The sequence below is a fragment of the Gobio gobio genome (assembly GCF_949357685.1).
Source record: "Gobio gobio genome assembly, chromosome: 3".
Taxonomy (NCBI): Eukaryota; Metazoa; Chordata; class Actinopteri; order Cypriniformes; family Gobionidae; genus Gobio; species Gobio gobio.
This window is the reverse complement of record NC_137099.1, coordinates 25,554,659-25,574,105: the sequence shown is the minus strand read 5'-3', so window position 1 is coordinate 25,574,105 and position 19,447 is coordinate 25,554,659. Positions and strand designations below refer to the sequence as shown.

Genomic DNA, 19,447 nt, shown 5'->3' with positions numbered 1-19,447 from the left:
GAATTTTTAATGTGTGATAGTGTGGATGTCTGTCCATACGCATGTGCAAGGTTAATTATGCATTATTAATGTGTCTCCATGCCAGACAAAGATTGTGTTACCCTATATACACATGTGGGAACACGTCTACACCTGAAATATTAATGCCATTTCTTTAACTGTTACAATCAGAGAATCTACTTGAGCGGGTCGAATAAAGTAAACAATGAAGAAAGTGAGACATTCAAACAAACTAACACTCATGCTGTAACTGCAATACATATATTAAGTTGAATGTAGAACATGCACCCATTTTCGACAAATACAGGGTTATAGAAATTGTTGTTTAAAAAAAAAATCAGTAACTAAATGGTCTTTTGACACATATAGAGTTACCCATTTTAGAATCAATCGTTTGCGTCTTTAATGTGTAAATGGCTTTAGGTTGCCTTGGCCATGACAAGGATACTCATGAGGAATACCATAATGAAAAACACCCACATGAAGAACCTATCCATCACCTTGGCAACCTTCTTCCACTCTGCCCCTTTTGCCTGGTGTGCCCTTTGCTCTCTAAAACAGTTAGCTATGTAGTCAATGTTTTGCACCACTTTCTGATGTTGGCCACAGACGCATACATATCCTGTGCCAGTGGGGTTCTTATTGTATCTATCTGCTCCAAAGGTTTTGCTGTAGCCATTATCATGGAGATAACCAACTCCATTGAGATAGCCATTGCCATGATCGTAGGTGTATCCATTAAGTTTTTCTGGAATGGACAGTTCGCTATCTTTTAGTTTTTCCTGGCTTGTCAGTGGGAGCTTATCGCTTCCATCTCGACCAATGTAGTGTGTGTATTTTGGATGATTGGTATTCTGTCGGATAGGAGAATTTGAAGATGAGCGGGTCCTCCTTTGATGCTGGTGCCTATGTTGCCGATAGTCACTGTTGTTGTGATGGTACCCATTCCCATGCCGGTGGTCTCTGTGATTGTACCCATTAAACTGACTGTGGTTTCTGTTATCATGCTGACAGTCTCCATAAAACCCTTTGTCAAAATACCCATCTCTCTCCAGGCTAGCCAGCGGGTCTTCAGAGAACAATGGACCTCTGTCGCTTTCAGGTGTGGTGCAATTCTCCCCTACCTCATACACAAAGAAGATCTTTGACATGTAGTCTATTATCATGACTTTGGCCCAGTGGGGCACAGGTTTTGCTTCCGCTCCACAGAAGTGTATATTCATGATGAAGATAGTCAATGATGTAGAGGCTGTTATCATGGTCATTGTTGCGATGTAGTATTTTCCTATAAGAAAGACACAAACAAGGAATAAATAACAAAAACACTACATAAGCACAATTAGTGTTTGGGAATTGTATGTACTATCAGGTGCTACTTGATTGTCCTGTTCATACAACAACTTGACGTCTAAATAAGCACTTTTAAATGCTTATGACAGGGTTTCTCCACTCTGACACTACAAGCCCACCTACCTGAGTTTTTCCTCCAACCCTAATCAAACACACCTGAACTAGCTAATCAAAGTCTTCAGGAATACTAGAAAGTTATAGACGTGAGTTTGATCAAGGTTGGAGTTAAACTCTGCACGAAAGTAGACCTCAAGGGCAGAGTTGAGAACCAGTTTATGACAAAAGATAAACAATAGACCAGGGGCAGAAGCCAGTTTCCCATGAAGCCAGTTTCGCTGGCTAGCCAGGTAAGTTTCATTTAGAATGCAGGGTTTTATGTACCATGAAAGTGGCTTGGCTTTTAGCTGTTCATCGTCATAGTAACTTAAGCTTCACAGCTAACCTGCTCCGGAGCCGGTTATGTTCTGGATAAGAGATCTCAAACTGAAATTGGACCAATCAGCTGTGAGCAAAGTGACACGTCTGATGCAATAAGTCACTCCCTGAGTTTCTCTTGCTCCAAATTAAAGGTCACTATATGATAAAAAGGGGGGGGGGGGTTAATAATCGTTTTTGTTTTGTTTTTTAATTTGTAGTTAAATTATGGTTAATTTTGTTTTTTGTAATTGTTTGTCTTTGCATAAATATATTGGTATATTTCAATAAAAATTAAAATATATATTTTCATTTTTGTCTCCATTTAGTGATACATGATACTGCGATTTGGCAACAATGGTTCTTTATTTGGTTTACTATTTTTCTGAAAGAAAATATATATAGCATTAGCATATAGCTATAGCATTTTTTCTATTGGCTATGTCACAGCCATAACCAGAAATCATTAATTTCCCTTTTGAACTAGAGTGACAATGTAGATTTAACGTATTAAAATTCATAAAAAGCAGTCAGAAATAATTAACTGATTGTTAACTACAACTGCCACTAGGGGGTAAATTGAGCCACGAGAAAGGTCTGTAACCACAGTGACAGTGACAAATAACCAAATTGTATAAACAGAAGCACATTTAACACTCTAACCGGAGCGGCAACCATATTTTGTAGCCAATAAGAAATGGAAAGATAGAAAAAGAGAGCTCATTCAAATCTTTCCAAAAGCTTTATGCTCCACTCTAAACTCACCAATTAGTGGAACACTTTCTGAAGGTGGCATACTCTCTGCCACCATCAGCTGAAATACAGTCAGAGCCAGCAGCACCGTCACCCCCAGTGAGACCTTCTCCCCAGAATCAGCAGGCAGGTAGAAGCCCAGCGGAGCCAGGAATGAAATGAGGAAACACGGCAGAAGCAAGTTGAAGATGTAGAAGGAAGATCGCCGCTTGAGAAGGACTGTGTATGTTATATCAGGGTAAGGGTCTGAGCAGCAGCCATACATAATGACGTTCTTAACGGCTGGCATGCCATGACACTCCCATTCCACGTTTTCCACAAAGTCTGAAAGGTCACCACCCTCCATGCCCATAGTGATGTCCACCTGGGATTACAGTGGAGATGATTTTCAGTAGGCAATTCACAATTCTGCTTATATTCTCCTCCACAACTACCTTCTCCCAGAATAACAGGTTTTCATTTGCATTATATATGAATAAAAAACAGGATACAGTAAAGTAAGTTCTACTGTAATTTTAGGTATTTTTATTTATATTTATTTATTATTTATATTTTGGGTATTTTAAAAAAAATGTTTTCTCTCCTTCAAATGTTACATATATTTGTATGTTATGTTTTTTAAAAACAGCAGAAATAAAGTAACAGACAGTGCATATAGACGACACAGAGGTCAAGCCACCATACATTTTCAATAGCTTTTAATATTATTTAATAACATCCTTTCTATGTGTTCATATATACACTATATTGCCCAAAGTTTTGGGACGCCTGCCTTTACATGCACATGAACTTGAATGACATCTCATTCTTGATCCGTAGGGTTTAATATGGAGTTGGCCCACCCTTTGCAGCTATGACAGCTTCAACTGTTCTGGGAAGGCTTTCCACAAGGTTTAGGAGTGTGTTTGTGGGAATTTTTGAGAGTTTTAAGAGTTCATTTCACTGGAACTAATGGGCCAAGCACAACCCCTGAAAAACAAACCATAATCCCCCTCCACCAAACCTTACACTTGGAACATTGTAGTCAGGCAAGTACAGTTCTCCTGGCAACCACCAAACCCAGACTCGTCCATCGGATTGCCAGACAGAAAAGCGTGATTCGTCACTCCAGAGAACACGTCTCCACTGCTCTAGAGTCCAGTGGTGGTGTGCTTTACACCACTGCATCCCACGCTTTGCATTGCACTTGGTGATGTAAGGCTTGGATGCAGCTGCTTGGCCATGGAAACCTATTCGTTGAAGCTCTCTACGCACTGTTCTTGAGCTAATCTGAAGGCCACACAAAGTTTGGAGGTCTGTAGCTATTGACTCTGCAGAAAGTTGGCGACTTCTGCGCACTGTGCACCTCAGCATGCGCTGACCCCGCTCTGTGATTTTACGTGGCCAACCACTTCAGTTGCTAAGTTGCTGTTGTTCCACTTTTTTATAATACCACTAACAGTTGACCGTGGAATATTTAGTAGTGAGGAAATTTCACAAATGGACATATTGCACAGGTGGCAACCTATCACAGTACCATGCCTGAATTGACTAAGCTCTGGAGGGCGACCCATTCTTTCACAAATGTTTGTAGAAGCGTCTGCATGCCTAGGTGCTTGATTTTAAACACCTTTGGCCATGGAAGTGATTGCAACACCTTAATTCAATGATTTAGAGGGGTGTCCCAATACTTTTGGCAATATAGTGTATAATATCACTTCATAATTTGAGATGCTGAAGATGTACTTACTAACATTTAGCATACAGCTACAATAAATTCATAGTATGGAGCTTTTTCATTTACCATTACATTTATCTCATCCTTTTGTAGATATTAAGAATGCAGTTGACTTGTGTGTACGTCTAAGCATTTTCTGTGTAAATAAGCAAAAACTCATATGTGTTAAAAATATCCCTGCTCTTACTAACAGTTAGTGAGTAAGGGGATTACATATCTATTGTTACATAACAGTGTGTACATCTTACATATGTTCAGAGACAAAAAGCTTTTATCCAAAGTAACTCATTAGAATAGCTCAACAGAAGAATACATGCATGTTTACTATTGTATTTACTGCATGTACACCTATCAAGTGCATATTACCTGGTTGCCATTATAGGTCCAGGAGCCAAAGGTAAGGTTGCACTCTTGACTATCAAAGGGGAAATAAGAGACGTCCACCTTACAGGAACTCTTGGTAATGGCAGGGGAGTCCCAAGTGATCTCACCACTATACCTCAATACCACATTAGTGCCTGGGGGTCCAGAGGAGTCCTCCTCATCCGCACTAAGTAAAAAAGCGATATAGAGGTTAATAATTCAGTGTCTTATGTAACAGACAATCAAATTTGTGCCTGTTGTCCACATATTAGTTCAATCCTCAATTCATGTAATCTTTAAATGCACAGATTAGTATGTTTCCCTGTTTAATGAAAGATAAAGTGTGTATGTGACAACTGGTAATAAATGTACTGAAGGTGTTTTACTTGTTATACAGAACGATGTCTGGTCTCCAAACAAGATCGCTGGGTATTCGAATGACCTCAAGTCCATCATACTCATCTTTATCCCAGCGCAGATAAGCATCATGCCAGATCTGACGCACCCACAGGTATGTGGTCAGCACCTGGTTCCTTTCATCCTAGCACAAAGAGTCAAGGACAAAGCAACTTTATTGTATAAACTTGCTGTATCCAAATCTATGAATTTATGTTATTGATGTGCTGCCATTTTTTATTTAACCTCTGTATACGTAAATTGATCGATGTTTTGATTTGCGAGTGAATAACCACTTAATATTTGGTCTGTTTGTCATAAAAATACTTGAGTTGTATTGATTACTTTTATGCTAATTTTGTCTTTTTGGAGCAATACTTTAATTTTTATGAACAAAATCAGCTGAAATATTCTTCAAATATCTTCTTTTGTGTTCCATAGGAGAAAGAAAGTCATATGAGGTCCTTTGTCAACAAAAAGGATAAAAAGATTTGAGACGTTTAACAGTTTGCACACATATAAAGGGATGGTTCCAGATATTGCATTCAGATATCTGTGCTTAATGTAAACATGTTCAATAATGTGATGAGGTTAGATATACAATTTTCTTTGAGGTAAAAGTATGGGTTACGTTGTATGTTAGTCCCGAGTATTCAGTCACACAGGGTCTTGATCTGCAAGATAAAACCCTGTTGTTCTACATGGAACACTTTCTCACAACAATGAAGAATGAAAGGGAAGAAAGTCTGAACCCTTAGGTTGCACTTAATGCCTTCTACATATCACATCTCATTGGTTAAAAGTACTCCTCAGGTTCAGTAAATTAATATTTGATTGAGTTTGATCAGGGCGGAAATTCAGTGTCTCTTAAATGAGAAATTCCTTGTCTCTTTCTGTAACACAAATAAACAATGACTACCAATGCCTTATAACCTACAGACAGAGCACACAAACACTGAAGGCAAAACCATGCCATTATAATTTAATTTCATCAATTACAGTAATAGTTTCCCTAAAATTACAATTCTGTCATAATTTACCCTCATGTTGTTTGCAAAACTTTATGCTTTCCTTTAATCTGTGGAACACAGAAATAAAGAGATATCTTAGATTCTTTCTTTATCTGTACAATTAAAGTCTCTGCAGTCCAATATGTTTGAACTCCAATATTCTTAAATTATATTATTTTGGGCTCCACAGAAGGAAGAAAGAAAGGTTTGGAATGGCATTTGAGTAAGTATGTTTTGACAGATTTTTTAACAGACCAACAAGTTTTTAAAATATTTTTTTTTAAAGACTACAATGATTAAAATAATAAAAATATTATTGATTTTATATATTTTATTGTCGTGCTAAGATTTGAAAATAGTACCTTGGTAGAGTATCGCATCAACTGCAAAGAATCTAAACCACATTGAAAATCTTAATGAATGGTAAACAAGATTAGCGATTTTGCACTAATTTTAGGTTACCAACCAAATAAACAAACTTGTGACATTGATCATGTGATGTGAACTACTTTGAGCAAAAGGTAAGATGTTATTGCTTCCATTGAAGCACAAGATGCTCAGTTTGAAACTTTCTGAAATCATGCTGGATAACATGATCATTGTGTTTTGCTGAACTTTTTAGTTGAGTTCATGTCAACCTGAGTACTTCTGCCATTAAAGCATAGAAGGACATACAAGACCATACAAGACACTCTGAAGTTTATATTCATTTGTGAATTCATTTTCACTCCTTATAATTACCACGCTTATAATAGTTTTTTTCCAAATGAATGAGCATGTTCTAATGTTTCTTATTTTAAAGCTGACAGTTATAATGTGCAATTGAAAAAATAATAATAAAATGAATAGAATAAATAATAAAAATCTTATTTTCCAGGTTACTTAAACACACATATTAATGCATAAAGGATACTGATAAATGACACTGATACATAAAACACTTTAAAGTGAGGATAAAACATGATCCGCAGTGGCACGCTTGTTAGAAACTATTATACATTAGTCACGCAGCTCACACTATACATACATATAATGTTTACAGTGTTACAGGATACAGAGAGTTAATGAGAAAAGGATCCACACTGTAAACATTTGATAACTTCTGACACCTACAGTTATCCACTATAACTGCAACTTTAGTGAAGACCACAGCTGGTATCCATTGATGGCAAGTTTGCATGGTTGGTTACTATTGGCAATTCTATAACTACATAATTGTTTGGGCAAAAAGCATGTACAAGTAGTTAACTGTGGTTATTTAAGCACTGGGCCTGAATGAGTAGGCCTATATGAATTTGAGCTAGGCATGTATTTCCAGATAAGTCTGGGGCCAATGTGTGACCTGTGCGGTTTCAGAAGTAAGTCGCAAAATTATGCCCAGAAGCCATGCCACATCAAGGTCAGTTGGACAGTGTGTGGGTTCTTTGCTGGTGTGTTATATGCCTTGATCTCAGAATCAGCGGAAGTTATTTCAGACACACTGTCTCTGCAGTACATCTGATGCATAAACTCATTCTGCTCTATTATTCAGTGACTATAAATCTTGAGGTATAGGTAAAAGATTAAATGTCAATATTCTGTATTGTGTGTGTGTATAGTGCTCACCATATCTTTGATCTGAGAGAGTGTGATCTGCAGAGTAACATTAAGAGCTTTGTCTGTGTCCTCCACAGGCCGTAAAGCATTAGAATAGTTCTCCATTAGGTCATTCAGCAATTTTTGAGCAAAATGACCCTGAGCAGAGAAAACAACTGGAGAGGAGAACATATTTTATTTCGTTTTTATACAATAAAGTTGAGACTTATGGCATACAAAATAATACATATGTTGAAATTGAACAAATCATTCCAAAATTACCCCAGTAACTATGGTAATTTTGTGAAAACTATGATATTTTTTAAGGCACCAATAAAGAGTACAGAAAAATGTTCAAACATTTTGTTTTAGACATTATAACATCTCAGAACTTTAAAATATTGGCATACTGGTGATCAATGGTGTTTATCAAAGTACTATATAAATAAATATATAACAGTAATATATATTTAACTTGGTGTAAATATAAAAGTATTTCTTAATCAGTATTTTCATATTGTTTAAGAGTTGTTTTAAGAGAAACTTGAACTTTTTGTCTTATTTTACTATTATCCTTTTATTTTTATTTTTTTAAGCATAAATTCAAGAATGTTTTATTTATATTTAAAAAAAGAAAAGCCAATTTGTTAATGAGGTATGAAAATTAGGCTTGATTCAAAATATATTCTCTGAAAATCTATCATCTGACAATTTTGCTTATGAAATAAATGTATCTTGTTTTAAGTATGTTCAGATATTTTACTGAAAACCAAGACAAAAATGCTGATTAAGAATTTTTGTAACAGCTTCAGCATTAAAAGAAGCATGAACTTACCATGTAGCAACATGCTAATGTGAATCACAAGAAATATGATCTTCATTTTTCAGAAGAAAGGCAAAAATAAAATACAATCTGCCTGTTGTTATTTGCTGTTGCTCCTCATTTGCTCTTCATTGTTATATGTTATTTGCTGCAGAGGAGGAAAGAGAAATTGAGAGAAGTCCCATAGCGATCTGAACATTGAGAGTGATGGTGTGCCAGGTACAACACCGAAGGCCTGAATGTCATTCTTACTGCTTCTCTGGAACAAGAGCCGAGGTATCACATAGCATGCACACTAACGCAAATGCACACACACACACACGCACACACGCACACACACACACACACACACACACACACACACACACACACACACACACACACACACACACACACACACACACACACACACACACACACACACTTCATGTCACTGTGGAGATATAACTATATGTAAAAAGAATGTGTGTTTATAACACTGGGATCTTCTGTTCTTTCAAAAGCAGAAACACCTTAGGTGTAATGTTCTCCAGACTTGTGATGGATTGTCCGTTGTGATTGTGTGTGATTGAATGTGTTTGTCCTATCAGTCAGAGTGAGAGCTGATCTGACAAGGGTGTAGTGTAGACAGGTCAGGTGGTTTGAATGTTACACACAATGAATTTTAAAGGTCTGTCTCCACTCTTACATTTGCACACATTGAATTTGAAGACAGCAGAGGTGAACAGGTAACACATTACAAGGACTAAATGAAACACACTGACATTCTGATCTCTTTCTCAGTCGTGTACTGTACATGGAAATGAAAAATGTGTTTTATTCAGCCTTTCTTTGCATCTGTGTCCCATATCAACTTTCAATCTCATTAAAGAGTGAGAACAAGTAACATTGTTCCCTGTATTAGTTTACTCTAAGGGTATATTCTTTTCTCAATGGCTGAAGCACTAAAATGAAAAGTGTATGTTAAATTAATGCTATGGGGCCAGTTGTTCAAAGGTAAACTGATTGGATTTTGGTTATCGGATTGGTAAAATCTTGAAAATGGGTTGTTCAAAAGGGAAATAAGGGATCTGAAATCAGATTAGATCACGGAATCCAATCCTAGTTTTAATCTGGATCAAACCTATTGTTTGTGTTGTTTAAAACTTGTCAGTAGGATTTGGATAACTTTGATCCAAAAAAAAACAGGATTATCCTGATCCCAACAAGAGGCAGGATTTCAAGGTGGATTCAAGGAAGAAAATGAAGTAAAACTTTAAAACTGGTCAAAAAATACAACATTTGTATCATATAATACACAAACACATATTATTTTATTTTGCTCTTGATTAGTTAGGCTAATTGTTAAAGTAATAAATTAGAAGTAGACATTAGGCTACCTATTAAGCCTTTCGGTAGCCTACAGCCAAAGTAAAAAAAGATTTAGCCGCCATAAAATAATCCCCAAACAGCTGTAAATATCAAACAAAATATTATATTAAATTTGAAGTGGGTTTTTTTTTTTATATCACTTATAAGACTTTTTACTTCTTATCTTAAGAGAGGAACCAGTCAAAAGTTCTTCGCGAGCGAACGCAAGTTTCTCGGGTGAACGCTACGCAAAACTTTTCTGAGAGAACGCAAAAACATTTTAATTAATTTATTTTCCCAACTCATATTTTTTCCATCACCATGTCCCTTTAGGGGCTCCATAGAGCACAGATTTGGTAATCTGACAAGGTGTGTATCTGGATCAGGGTGATCCAATCCAATCCAAAACCGGCACAAAAGTAAAATGGATACCTGATTCTGGATAGCAAAACATGGGATTTCCAAATCCAGATAATTTTGATCCAGATTAAATGTTTTGAACAACTGGCCTATGGAGCTACATTCATTCAGACAGTGCAGTAATTCTCATTTTACATTAGATAGAGAATGAAAGAAGGAAAGTTTATGTATCATAGACTTATTTTGGATAAATGAAACAAATTTGTATTCTATTGTTTTCTCTATTGTTTCTCTATTGTTTTCTCAAAAAATAGTTTTTCCTTGCCTGCTACTAAATAGGCTATGTGTCAACACCATTAATAAACTTGTCGTGCACGGTTGAAAACAGTGAAATAAAAGAGCTGTATCCATCACTGGCAGTAGCTTTTAATTAACATAAACTCCAAAAACAAAACTCTCAGGATACTTAGACTTGACAAAACAGAACAGAACAGAACAGCCAGTAATATGCAATATATAACGATAACAAATGAACTGAACAAAAACGCAGGGCTTAAATACACAGAAACTAATGAAAAAAATGAACATCAGGTGTAAATCAATGAATTACCATGGAAACAACTTCAAATTTACCAGTGCTGAAAAAAAGTCATATTTTGTATATCACATATTGCACGTCTTCAAAGCAGTCATTTTGCTTTTCTGGTGTTGGAAGATATAAGAGGACTAAAAATTTGAAATTTGAAATTCTAAAAATCAGCATATTGTGATTGTAGAACAGAAAACATAAGAATAATTACATACATTTCTTGAAAAAAAACTGTTTTTGAAATAAAAAGTTGATTCTCTGTAACAGATTTATAGCGTTCTGGGCACCTTTGTGGAGCTGCTCGTAACTGAATCTTTTTAGATTGTGTCAGACAGCCCCCTCATATTTCCCAGCACCTACGCAGGAATACAAGCGCATACACACACAAGGACCGTGGGGTCTGAAATGATGAGAGATGAGAGGAACAAGACAGGAAGTGGTTCTTCTCGATGCATCTTTATATCTTTCTCTTTCTTTCTCAGGCGTAGGAGAGTTTCATATCCTGTAGTGCACTTTGACATATTATGCTGCAGAACTACATTACCCATAATGCTCCAGTAAACAATTATAGACAGTTACGACTAAATAAATGTTGCTAAAAAAGAAAGTTGTTTTAGATAATTATCCTTTTCTTCACTTTATGTTACTCTGCAGCAGAGCAGGTCAGTGTATCTTTAGAGATAAAATGACACAATGAAATGACATAAGGACTCAAAATGACTCAGGATGTGTATTTTCTTTGTGCTTTCTGAAATTAAGGTGATTCTTTCAGTATCATTTTCAGGGGTATCTTCCCTGTCCTACACACTAATTCCTCTCTGGCTCACCATTGGCCAGACAAACCAAAGTGTGGAAAATGGTTCAACTGATGGTTCTTAATATCTCTGACTATTTTGACTTGGTTTTTTAGCATCACCTCAGCAATTGGAACTAAAATGCATATGTAACTTATCTGATGATGCACAATCTCTTAAGTTTTGGCTTAACTGTCATAAATAGGTGATTGTGCAAGGCTTTGATGCTATATGGGTGGATTGTGTGTGTATGTGTATCAGAGCGTCCGTGTGGTAAGAGAACAGTGCAGGTGTTTCCTGTTGTAGAAAAGAGAACAGACTGTGTGGTAGAGTCACATAGAACGAATGTCTATGTGTGCGTGTATTTATTTTGTGTGTTGTGCAGACCACAGCACTCTGTAAATTGGCCAAAAATGGATTAAGGAATATTGATAATACATATAACATCTCCAGAAATCTCTCTTAGCTACATATTACAGTTACAAGCCTATTACTTTAAAGGGGTAGTTCACCCAAAAACAAAAACAAAATCTGTCATCATTTTCTCATTTTAAAGAAGATATTTTGTGGAATGTCTCTACAGTTTTTGTCCATACAGTTAAAGTTAGTGAGGTCCAGAATAACAGGAACCTTTCATTGTAAGGGGGACATTCAAAATATCTTCTTTTGTGTTCCGCAGAAGGAATAAATGCATACAGTTTTCTTTTTTGAAAGAAAATTCATAAATGTAACACAAAACCTTATTACGTTCATTATTACGTCCATTGTTAATATTCAATCAGGTAACATGTATTCTCACCCTTGGCATTCTTGTTAGCTTCACAAAATAAAAATGACTAAATAAAATCTTTTGAGAGTTTTCACATCCTCTTTTGTGGTATATATATTACAGTTTAAGTACACTCCTGTTGATCGTATTAACTAATCCCTCTTCATTTGTTTAAAAATAGGAATAACTCATAAGCTGCTAAACAAATCTACTAAAATGTTGAATAAACCCATTTAAAGTGTAATTGTACAAATGTAGGTAATTTTCTCTTTTTTTATCTTCTCTAGAGCAACATTTCAATAAACCACTCATGTTGATTTCTCCAGTACAAAATATTTATGATCACGTAAGAATACATTTACTTACAAAACATTTAGAAAGAGATATACATTTTGCAATACAGTTGTACATTTTTTTCTATAGAGCCACCAAGCACGTGTTTTCAGCAAGTTCAGAGAAAGACGTTCTCCTGTTGGGATGTGGTTTCGGGGTCTGAAATCTTCAGTTCTCCAAAAGCATTGGCCTACATCACCTTATCTCCATAAACCACATAACATATACTTTTTTTTATGTTGCTCTGTCTTCTTCAGCTCCTCTGCCGACTTTTCCTTTTATGTAGTGTGTGTAGTATAGCGCACCATATCCTTTGTTTTTACATCTTGCCTGTGTTAATTTGATAATTTTATAAAAAAATATTCTCCTGCCTTATTACATAAATTATGTTTTCTTAACCAGCTTCGGGAGGAGCACGGTCAGATAATTGACACAAGTGGAGAGCACTCAGCTAATCAACAATAAGAGGTTTATATATACACAGCGTGTCTTACCTCCGTTCGTTGACAGTCTATCAGCATCCCTCCACCACCCCTTCTCCACACTTTTAGTTCTAGCTACTTACATACACGGGGGTACTCTGGGTTCGGTCCAAATTCCGAGCTCAAAGCCCTCCCCTCGGACAGCAAGCCAAATATGCATTTAAATGTACTCTCCATAAATTATATGTAAGTGTGAACTCGTGAAAGGGTCAAAATGTCAGAGGCTATAAGTTGAAAATATTATAAACATCTGTATATACTGTACATTTTCCTCTGATCTCTTCTATGCATCAAGCCTTATCCTCATGACCTGTTTAACTGTTTTACATTGTGTCCAAGCCTTCAAATTGTCAGTCACAAACACAAAACTGCTGTGCGATGTGATACTATCACAGCCAATCTAAACATATCTGATGTATAATATATAATCATAGAGGTTTGTAATATCTGGAGTAAGAAAGTAAGTAATCTATTAGCATTTTAGTATTATATAGTTTCTGTTGCAACTGAAGTAGACTTTAGCTCAAACCAAATTAACTTTGTCCCTGTTTTCTTTGTAAAAGTTCTCACTAGACTCTACTTACACTGACAACCAAACCTGGAACCTCAAAATAGAGTGTTTCAGAATGGTTATAAATAATATTTTCTCTTTATATCCTGCACGGTCCCAAAACATTATGTATTACATATTTGAACGTTCTAGATTTTATCAAGCAGTGTGCCATTTTATTATGTCTATACATTTGCTAAAGATACATCTATTTTTTTGGTGCGTGTCTCAGAAACTGCTTGTATACCCATTGTTACATGGTAAAATGTAGACTAGATATCAGATGCAGATATTTGTTGCACAAGACAAAAGACATAATGCACAAATGTTATTATGATTTATATGTAGCATGCTATACTGCTATTTATTTAAACCGAATGTTTTCTGTCAAATGGTTTCTCAGATACTTTGCTATGAATGTTAATGATGTCATTAACTAATTTATAATGGAGGCCTTCATCCAAATTAGTTACCGATTTACCAATGTTTTAAAAATTGTAAAAATATTTTCTAGAAGGCAAGCAAGTCTATGTATAAGGTATCTTCAAAAATGTTTTGTTGTTTGTCAAAGGCTTTGCATTTACTGTGGAATACTTTTGTCCATTGCAACTGTTTTTACCAAGGCGTGTTCAAATTGAGGTCTGGGGGCCTCAAGTATACGCTATCCACAGAAAATTTCACCAAAATAAAGTGTAAAAAATTATAATTTTATTAAAAACTTTGAATGCTATTACTACTACTAATACTACTACTACTACTACGACTAATAATAATGATAATAATAATAATATTTTCAATAGTATTTAATTTTTTTTTTTTTATTTACCACTTTCAATAATTTATTTAGCGTAAGTACAATGAAAATAACACAAATTATTAAATTTTTAATTTAAATAATTTTTTGACATTTTTTGTTATATCACTACTTATATAGGCCTAACTTATATAGGCTATACAGTAGAAATGAATAAATAGCTGCCTGTATATTTAAGGAAGGGGGTCCTTCACAAGGGGATTGTCATATTTAGGATTTCTTGGCATTAAGTTTGAAAACCCCTTTTTTTTACCAATTCTGATTTTTGATGCCATATACGTTCATGTAGTCAGAACGTTTTTGCTCGTTCACTGTGCATGACAGACCACACAGATACATGGCAAAGTACCAGCTTAACTCTTTTTTATTAAAACAACTAATTTAAGTGACTTCATAAATACTATGAAATCAATCTTTTAAGAATAAGCACCTCAGGACTGAAATTCTCATTTTATCTTTTCCTAAGCTCCGTAAACAGCATATCATAGAAGAAAGAAAAGTGTTGTCAGCAAATTTATTGCCAGTGATTTATTTGCCATCTAAAATTACAGAATGTGATCTCAGTGTTGCATGAGCTAATGTGAATCCTTATTTCACAGGTCTAGGAGAGGGACCAGTAGTAGACAAAGAGCGAGTTTTAAGGGTCCATTTCAATTCACAAGAAACCAGGAAAATAAAGCTAAAAGAATGAAATTTAAAATATGGACTTCAACAACAATCTGCACATGTACATTTGCAGTAGAACGGCAATAAAAGATGCAATTGTCTTTTAAAGTAGGCCTATATTCAACAGTAAAATCCTAGATATAAAAAAAAACTAAAATGAACAAGGCCACAGCTGTTTCATGAATAAATATCTGTTCAATATCTGGATTGTGTCTAAACTATGGTCAGATTTCAATGCCTGACAAGCAGACTCAAATTCAAATAGTCTTTTAGGTAAACAGTATTAAGACGTCAGTGTTAAGAAGTCTTTGTTGAGGCTTCAGTTAGTTGGCTTTGTGTGTGAGAAACAATTTTATCTTAGTGATGATAATTAAAAAAACATCCCTGTTTTAAAAGCATTCAGGAGACTTTACAGGGATTAAAGTCTAGGAGTCTCCGCCTTGTCCGTCTTCGTTCTCGATTAACAGCTGTTCGAACGGCACACTCAAAAACCTGTTGCACGCCCCGATTGCTGAGAGCCGAGCATTCCAGGTATCCTTTGGCACGGATCTCTTGTGCCACCTGTTTGCCCTCCGAGGCCGTAGTGCAGTTGGCACGATACGGGCCTATCTCACGATGGTCTGTCTGTGTGGCAACAACTAGCACAGGTACCTTCGGAAGAAATTCCCTCACTTCAGCGATCCATTTTTGCCTCAAATTGCTTAACGAATTTGCATTTGCTACCGAATAGCATAGCAGAACCACATCTGCCTGCTGATAGGACATGGGGCGGATTTGGCGGAATGTATCATGTCCTGCTGTATCCCACAGACCCAAGCTGATCTGAATTCCATCCATGAATACATCCACCCCAGTGTTTTCATAGACAGTGGGTCTATAGCTCTCTGGGAATGTTTCAGAAGTGAACCGTACAAGAAGTGCAGTTTTACCCACTGCACAGTCCCCAACCAGTACGCATTTCACTGAGGTCTCTGTTAAGCCGTTCATCCTTCTGTCTCTCGTGCAATCTCCTATTGTAAGGTGCAGTCTAATAGTTCCAATAAAAAAAAAAATAAAAATAAAAAAAATCAGTGGTGTCCAACAGATGATGAGGTCATCATTGAGAATTAGAAGTTTGCAGATCTATGAGGACCAAGTGTAAAAACCCTGCAATTCCCACAGCATTCTGAAGTCTTGTGAAGTGGTGACTTATTCCTTTGCTCTGTAATCCAGTGAAGGTTTAGGAACTGAGGTCATTATGTATCATTAGAGATATTCAAGACATAGAAATCCAGAAGTGAGAAGTCTTGCAGAAAGCTGTATCCCTTGTTCTCGTTTTACTCTCTCTGTCTCTCTCTGTCTCTGAATCCTGTTGAAAGAATAAAAAAGTTAAATAACTATGCTATCACAAAACACCAAGAAATATTTTAATACAATGAGATTTTTAAATGTAATCTTAAATTTGATTTATATCTATATATTTTATTTGTCTTATATTTAAAGAAATTGTTTACTCGAAAGAAAAAAGCATTGTCATCATTTTCTCACCCTCATGTTGTTTCGAACCTATATGACTTTCTTTCGTCTGCAGAACACAAAACTAATTATTTAGAAATACGTACGTGTGTGTGTGTGTGTGTGTGTCAATGACGGTCTCTGGGGCCTGATGGTGTTTGGACCTGATCTTTACAATACCAATGAACCACTAAAACATCGTTCAATTGACAACCACTAAATTTTTCACTTTTCCCAAATTTTTCTTAGATTTGAAATTACAATACCTGCTATACCACAAGCACAGTGGACTCTCATCACAGGGCTTGGGACAATGCTTCCCGTTTTACCCCTGTGATGGCGACCCTGCTATTGGTGAAATGCAAGAATTTTAAAACAAGAATGTTCTAAAAAACACAAATTCAACAGATTATTTGTTTGTTTATTTAATAACTCTATGGGCTAATGCTGGAAAGGATATTTTTGACATGTTAAAACAACATCATAGATGATTCTCGAAATGGCAATGGCATGCACTTCCTATAGGCCTTCGTCTGCCTGTCATCGAGAGGAAAGTACGCTGATGATTCAAACAACTGCTCCAGCTAAAACCACAAAAGGCCAAATGTTTCTAATATACACTCAGAAAACACTTTTTTTTGATAAAAACACTTTTCTGGTATAAAAAAAGAAACACTGGGAACATTGTCAGCCTGATAATTCTTGAGAAGTAGGCCAGTAATCTGACCAGTATTCGCCTCCATGTTTAAGGTACATTTCTGTGCTAATACAGAAGATGCTGTATTATAAAATGACTTTAATGAATCTAACAATTATATCTTCATGAACAACAAAAGCATTTTGTTTTATGAATGAAAAACTGTGAATATTGGAAAAATTACAATACTTTCTGTGATGGAGCTCCCTATACTCATACACACACACACACACACACACACACACACACACACACACATACACTGCTCATATACTCTGAAGCATGTGGTATAATAAAATATAGATTTTTTTTTTTTTGTAAAAAACAAAAAAGGAAATCAAAAATTTTAAAGTATCAAACATTTAACCACTAAAGCCCATTCTAACAATACAAATATATATATAAATATAATAATGATTTTCCTTTTTTAAAGACATAAACATGTTTATTTAAAAAATATCAGTAAAATGATTAATTGCCGTTTTAACTTATTAAAACAAATAATGAACACTATGTGTATCAAGTTTGGACTGTTGCTCAATTTATTCAAATGAAAAGTTTGTAGATAGAAAATATATTTATAGAAAAATAGTTCAGTTTTAAACTGTCACAGCATAGTTAATACATGTTATTACAGAGTATGCTTAAAACAACTCACCTCTTTGAGCTCTTCAACCATGAGATTCACAGGCACGTATAAAAGCTAAATTTTGCTTCTGTTCTTTTGTTCAATTTAATTAAACATGAAACGTAATGAGTTCAGATCAGACCTCAGTCCAATTCTGCATATTTCTCAAAAGTTCAATTGTTAAACACAGGAAATTCAAATCCTCTTGAGCACAGAGAGATAATATATGCCTTTTCAGACAGAGCAGATGTTGTATCCTCTTGTAGCGGGAAGTGAAATGCGAGGCTGGGCTCTCTTCTTTATAAAATCGCACATCAAATCTGTTCTAAGCTTCCGCTGCGACTGTGTGACGTTCTCGGCATATCTATGCCGTTCAGTCTTGCATCTTCTGCAGTCAAGTACTCACTGTGCATGAAAAGGTTTAATGCAGCAAGAGAAAGAAACAAAGATGCAAACAAGACATAATAAAACCCTTGTTCTTTATATTTGGGGTCCCAGAGTCTGTATAAAAGTAACTAGCAATTTTAAAATAAATCTTTATTTCATGTTTAAATTATTTTATCATAGAGTAGACAAGCACATTTTATAAAGGTGACTGTAAAGGGGCATACAATTTAAGCATGATAGTATTGTTTTGGACTTTGTTTAGAATTTGACTGGGCTTTTAGTGTTGGTAAACAAACACTGTGCTGATTTTCAGTTCAATGACACTGAACATTTCAATTTAAAACAGCAAAAAATAAAATAAAATAAATAAATAAATAAAATAGACAAAATATACTGCATACTGAAAAATATAAGCTGTTTGTTAAAGACTTATGTTCAAATGAGTGCTACAGGGATGATGTATTTTTGTAGGCCCAAACCCAGATAAAAAGTTAGCATTTTAGCACTCCTGTTTTCTTCATCCCAAAGTCAATGGATTATTCTATAACAAAACACATCAATAATACCCTCTTGTGGTTTTTTATAAAGCTTTTACTTGTCTTAAAGGCGGTTGCTAACAAGGGATCATAGTTGGGTAAACTCAGAGCCATAGAGAGAGATGTCTCTCTCTATGGCTCTGGGTAAACTTAGCTGTGATTGGGAGACGACAGCCAATATAATTATTGTATTCCCATTTGCTCCAATAGCAAAATAAAATAAAAAATACATTACAGCTTTTCCATGGCGTTCCAAAAGAAGGGAATATAGACTGACAACAGCAATCAGAAGAGAGAAATATGTCACTGATTCTTGAGATAAGGGACAAAACGTGTTTTTTTACATGTTGTTTCAGATGTTAAAAAATAAAAACTAACACCATATTATTAAAAATTGGTATTTTTCGTAAACCAAGGTCTCAGATAATGAACCATGTAAGGGAACAGGCTTATTTCTAAATATTTTTTTCAACAAAAAAAAAAGCCGTCATGAACTGGCTTTTAAAAAAAAAAAAGTATACTGTTGTATGAGATCAACTTATGACGTTCGCGTGGTTTTTACATTCAAAAACATCATAATAAATAAGTAATAGGCTA

At 35.4% G+C, this 19,447-nt stretch overlaps 2 protein-coding genes across 2 annotated transcripts; both read right to left on the bottom strand.

The window, feature by feature from the left end:
- Window positions 1-419: 419 nt before the first annotated feature.
- Window positions 420-8,459, bottom strand: chrna9a (cholinergic receptor, nicotinic, alpha 9a; the record flags this gene model as incomplete). Its single annotated transcript, XM_079811737.1, has 6 exons — window positions 420-1,285; window positions 2,530-2,881; window positions 4,601-4,784; window positions 4,984-5,138; window positions 7,609-7,754; window positions 8,414-8,459. The coding sequence occupies 6 exons, from the start codon at window positions 8,457-8,459 to the stop codon at window positions 420-422; spliced, it is 1,749 nt and encodes a 582-aa protein (XP_079667863.1).
- A 6,633-nt stretch (window positions 8,460-15,092) lies between these two features.
- On the bottom strand, window positions 15,093-16,430 carry rhoh (ras homolog family member H). The gene has a single exon (XM_079811738.1). It carries the CDS (start codon window positions 16,093-16,095, stop codon window positions 15,508-15,510), a length of 588 nt encoding a protein of 195 aa, XP_079667864.1. The 5' UTR covers window positions 16,096-16,430; the 3' UTR covers window positions 15,093-15,507.
- Between the last annotated feature and the right edge of the window lie 3,017 nt (window positions 16,431-19,447).